The sequence below is a fragment of the Dasypus novemcinctus genome, chromosome 16 (genome assembly GCF_030445035.2).
Source record: "Dasypus novemcinctus isolate mDasNov1 chromosome 16, mDasNov1.1.hap2, whole genome shotgun sequence".
NCBI lineage: Eukaryota > Metazoa > Chordata > Mammalia > Cingulata > Dasypodidae > Dasypus > Dasypus novemcinctus.
In genome coordinates, this window is record NC_080688.1 from 13,941,496 (window position 1) to 13,946,925 (window position 5,430).

General features: G+C 38.7%; 1 protein-coding gene across 1 annotated transcript; it reads left to right on the top strand.

The window, feature by feature from the left end:
* Positions 1-590: 590 nt before the first annotated feature.
* LOC101413833 (olfactory receptor 2T27-like) lies at positions 591-1,616 on the top strand. The gene has a single exon (XM_012520967.2). The coding sequence runs from the start codon at positions 591-593 to the stop codon at positions 1,614-1,616; it is 1,026 nt and encodes a 341-aa protein (XP_012376421.2).
* Positions 1,617-5,430: the final 3,814 nt, after the last annotated feature.

The window sequence follows — 5,430 nt, forward strand, 5'->3', positions numbered from 1 at the left end:
TTAGCCCTCCAGTCTTTTCACTATAATTCCTCACCAGTATGATCCTATTGATGCCATTGCAACACTTTCCATCAATGGAGGAAGATTCATGCAAATGCCCTGGCTTCTTTGGGAGGGAAAATGTGAGTGCACGCCATACTCAGTTCTGAAAATTCTTTTTTCCCCTCAAGGTCTCTACTTCTCATTGATAAGAAAAACTTCTTCATTTTCCATGAAGCCTTCTAAGACTGACTGAATATGTTGGTTTTTCAAAATGAAAATGACTATACCTCATAGTTGAAGTTATAACTCAAAGTTATGCTAAATTAGTTCGTTAAGAAATATATATGATAAACTTACATTAAATTGATTGGATGTTTGCAGATAAAACATTGGAATGTACCTCTGTTTCTATTTGGTTACTATTAGTTATTACAGTACATAAAAATTAAGAATGTAAGTTTCCTAAGGAATCCATGTGAGATAAATAATGAAAATCTTAAATATTTGAGAAATTGTTTATAATATGTAAATGACCATAACAATGAAATAAGTTGAAATGCAGATATTCAGAGAAACCCTGGCAGTAAGGGAGGTGGACCAGTTGTATGATGTGTCATCAGATGGAAAAATGCCCTTGCCTTTTTGTCAGGACAACAACGCTGAGTCAGGAGAGAGGTAATGAGACTCTCACCACGGATTTTATTCTCCTGGGACTCTGGCCTGAGTTCAACCATCTTATGATCCTCATCTGCTTCATCCTCATGGTCTACTTTGTGGCTTCTGTGAGCAACGCTATTCTCATTATCATCATCCTGCTGGATTCCAGACTCCACTCTCCCATGTATTTCCTGCTTAGGCAGCTCTCCTTCATTGACTTGGCTTTGATCTCAACTTCTGTCCCCAAAATGGTCACAAATTTCTTCTCAGGGAAGAGAACCATATCACAGATTGGCTGTGGAGCACAGATTTTCTTCAGCTTAACTCTAGGGATTGCTGAGTGCCTCTTGCTGACCCTCATGTCCTACGACCGCTACATTGCCATCTGTAACCCACTGCGGTACTCAGTGATCATGAGCCACACGGTTTGTTTACAAATGGTCATTGGGTCCTGGGTGGGAGGGGCGGTAACTTCCCTTGTTCATACAGCCTATGCCATGCACTTTCCCATCTGCCATCCTCGAGAGATTCCACATTTTTTGTGTGAGGTCATGGCTCTCCTAAAACTTACTTGTGAGGACATTTCAATCTATGTGAAGTCAGTGGTGGTCTCCAGCTTTCTGGTGGTCCTCATCCCCCTGAGCCTCATTCTGGCCTCCTACACCCTCATCTTCCTCACTGTCCTCCATATGAAATCCCCTGAAGGGAGAAGCAAAGCTCTGGCCACCTGTTCCTCCCATGTCTGTGTGGTCAGCCTTTACTTTGGTCCTGCCATACTGGTCTACATGAGGCCTGGTTCCTCTAAGACCCCCAAATTAAACCAGTCTCTCTTCATGTTTAATGCCATCCTCACACCTATGCTGAACCCCCTCATCTATAGTCTCAGAAACAAGGATGTCATAGCATCTGTAAAAAGTATAGTCATTAGTAGATGTCCCCTGGGAAAATCAAAAAGCCACCTAGCTTGCTGTTACTGATTATAATCTTATGCTGACATATTTCTTTCAATTGCTTTCAAGAGGCTTTAAGTCTTGGCAAATTGTCACGAGAAACACAAAAATGTTAGCAGTCATTTACTTGAACTCCCTTGCTGTGTACAAATAAAAGCAAAAGAATACATAAATTACCATGGCCTTAGGGCACCAACACAAGATACATTTTTTTTTCTTATTCAAAAGTATATGCATATATTAGCTTTAGGTTGAACGCCAAATTATTGAATACTAAAGTCAGCCAAAATCAGACAAGTCTGAGATGAAAAGTAAATAACTAAATAACAAAAAAATTGTAAATAATAAGTAATAATACTAGTTTAATTACTAAAATTTTACAGTCAAATTTTAAAAGTCTGCAATTATTGTGAAGAAAAATAACTTTTCAGCACTGTCAGTTCATTCAGTGTATTGCACATTTTTAATATTAAAAAGACATGCACTTCAATTGAAGTCAATGAACAACAGAGTATTTGAGGCTCAGCTGGCCAGTGTATCACAGAGTTGGTAATTACCCAGTGCTTTCCTTCATATTTACTAACAACCGCCTAACCAAAGGTTGTTCTCATCACTAGTAAGTGGACTAGAAGATATTGTTGATTGTGATGACATTTGCACTTGCTTTTGATTGGGTTGGATTTGTGGTTTTATCTTGCTTGAAGAAAATGCTTTCTGAGTATTTACAGAAACAGATTTAACATTGTTGCGCACACACACCTGCTATTTTTAATATTTCTCTTGGTTTGTTGATTCCCCTAATCACTTGAGAATAATTTAACCTTAAATATCATTACTAGAAATGTGGTATATGATAATGTACCTGGCCTTTCAGGTGACAAATCATCTCAGGAACTGAAATTCCATCTGTACATCATTGCCCACTACCAATTTCAGTTTCTTACCTGGAAGATTTTTATAGTAGATATTATTATAATAAAAACAAACAACAATAATAAAAAAAAACACTAAAAAAAGATAAAGAGCAGAAAACAGAAAATAATGAACTCTTAAGAATCTTGATGTCGTTGTCAGCAAGTTGTAGCATTGTATCCTTAAAATAATATACTTATCGGGGAAGCAGACTTGGCCCAGTGGTTAGGGCATCCGTCTACAACATGGGAGGTCCATGGTTCAAACTCCGGGCCTCCTTGACCAGTGTGGAACAGGCCCATATGCAGTGCTGATGCACGCAAGGAGTGCTGTGCCACACAGGGATGTCCCCCGCGTAGGGGAGCCCCATGTGCAAGGAGTGCACCCCATTAGGAGAGTCACCCAGAGCAAAAGAAAGTGCAGCCTGCCCAAGAATGGCACCACCCACACAGAGAGCTGGCACAACAAGATGACGCAACAAAAAGAAACACAGATTCCTGGTGCCACTGACAACAACAGAAGCAGACAAAGAAGAAGATGCAGCAAATAGACACAGAAAACAGACAACCGGGGTGGAGAGGGGAGAGAAATAAAATAAATCTTTAAAAAATAAAATAATATACTTTATATTCCCAATGACTGATAAAATTTTGATATATAAAGCACTTAAAAGGGCTCATGCTAAGGTGACAATTTATCATGAGATCCTGTTACCTTTCCTAAAATCAACCTTAGACAAACCAGAGAGCAAAACAAGGACTCTAAAAATTAAGGGATAGGGAAAAAAAGAAAACACCCTGTAAACCAAGGGTTGAGGAAGGGCTGTTCAGCTGTGGTGTACATGGATAGGATGGTTTTTACCAGTGGTTCTCAAAGTTTGGTGCTGAACCAGCAATGATGACATCACCTGGTAACTAGTTAAACATGTAAATTCTCAGACCCCAACCCAGATCTAAGGAATTAGGAACTCTGAGGGCAGGGCCCTGAAATCTATATTTAACAAGCCCTCTTGTGATTCTGATGCACATCCAAGGTTGAGAACCACTGGTAAAGACGGGCAGTTGAGGTTTTGCTTTGGCCTTTCATCCAGGTGTTTCTGACACATTTGCTTACATTTGGGCAGCAGCCTGGACCTGGATATTCAGTGCAGAAGAGCATGGGGGTAACAGCAGAGCTGAGCCCAAGTGCTGCCGAGGTGAGAAATTGAAAACACACATGACTGGCCAACCTCAGCCATTTACTCCAGTCCTTCAGCCCCAAATTTCCAGAGCTGATGGACAACAACCTGAGCCAACCTCCTGTCTCAAGGTGGTCCTTTCAAGGGCTATCAATGCAAACCTCAACAACAAGAGTTTTTAACAGTGGCAGCAAACATGAGGGGGCTGCTAAGTTTTCTAGCAAATTCTCCTGGTCTTACATAGGGTAGGACTTGGGTTTCATTCCACCCCAATGGCAACTACCAGACAGAGTAACTAGAATCCCTAAAAGGATATGAGCTCCAAGGTCACAATAACTAACAATTGTCTATAAAGAAAGACAGAAAAGTGTATTAAATAATTTCATCTGGTGCAGAAATATGAGAGATTTGCCAAGGACATAAAACAATCATGATACCACTAATATGAAACAATAAAAAAATATTAAAAAGAACCAAGTGGAAACAGTAGGCATGAAGGAATGAGGTGATAGGTGAAATAAAAACATAATACAGCAAATAAATGATAAGATAGATACAACTAAATAACAAACTCACTTCTTGGAAGGACAGATGGTAGAATTCTTTTAAAAGGACCTAGGAAAATATAAAGGGGTAGAAAAACAGTTAAGAGATACAGAGGCTAAAAGTGTGTCAACAGCCGGATAATAGAGTTCTAGAAGGAGAGAAAAAATAAACCTAGAAAGAAGGATCCATGTTATAAAACCTTTTAAATAAATTTAATTGCATTTAAGAAATTTGAATGACCTCACATATAAAGTGACATCAAAGGTTAAACAGAAGAGAAAGGAAAAACACATCCTGAACAGTTGATAATAATATTTAATTATATAAAAATTTGGAAGATGATCCTAAAGGACTTTATAGCAAAAGAGAACAATTGAATCATTTTTTAAATTATTAAAGCAGAAGAAATTTGAATCATCCAAATATAAGTCTAAAACAAAATATCAACAAGCACCAAGACCTAAGCAGTTGGTCTCACAAAGCCCCATGCAGCATATTTGAAAAAAGAAAAAGAAAGAGATAAATCCAAGAGACACCCAAGAGATTAGGGAAACAAGTAAAATTTATTCATAGAGAAAGGAAGAACAGGAACAGAGAACATTTTTTTCTCTTGTTTTCTTGTTTTTGTTTTTGTTTTTCACTATTTTTAAAAAATGTCACATTCAAAAATATGAAGTCCCCACATAGCTTCTACCCCCTTCACCCCACTCCTCCCACTTCAACAACCTCTTTCATCACCATGGGACATTCATTACATTTGGTGAATACATTTTGGAGCACTGCTGCACCACATGGATAGTGATTTACATTGTAGTTTACACTCTCCCCAAGTCCACCCAGTGGGCCATGGCAGGACATACAATGTCCAGCATCTGTCCCTGCAGTACCATCCAGGACACTTCCAAGTCCTGAAAATGTCCCCACATCATATCTCTTCTTCCCTCCTCCTACCCTCAACGACTACCGTGACCACTTTCTCCACATCAATGCTACAATTTCTTGCATTACTAATCACAATAGTTTCATAGTAGAATATCAGGAAGTCCACAATAATCCGTACTCTATTCCTTCATCCTGTGGACCCTGGTATATTATACAATAGTCCACACATTTGGACACACATGTATCTTAATAAATGCTGAAAAATGAATACCATACAGATCATGATCTACAATCATAATGTAATAAAAGTTTAAAATTAGCAAC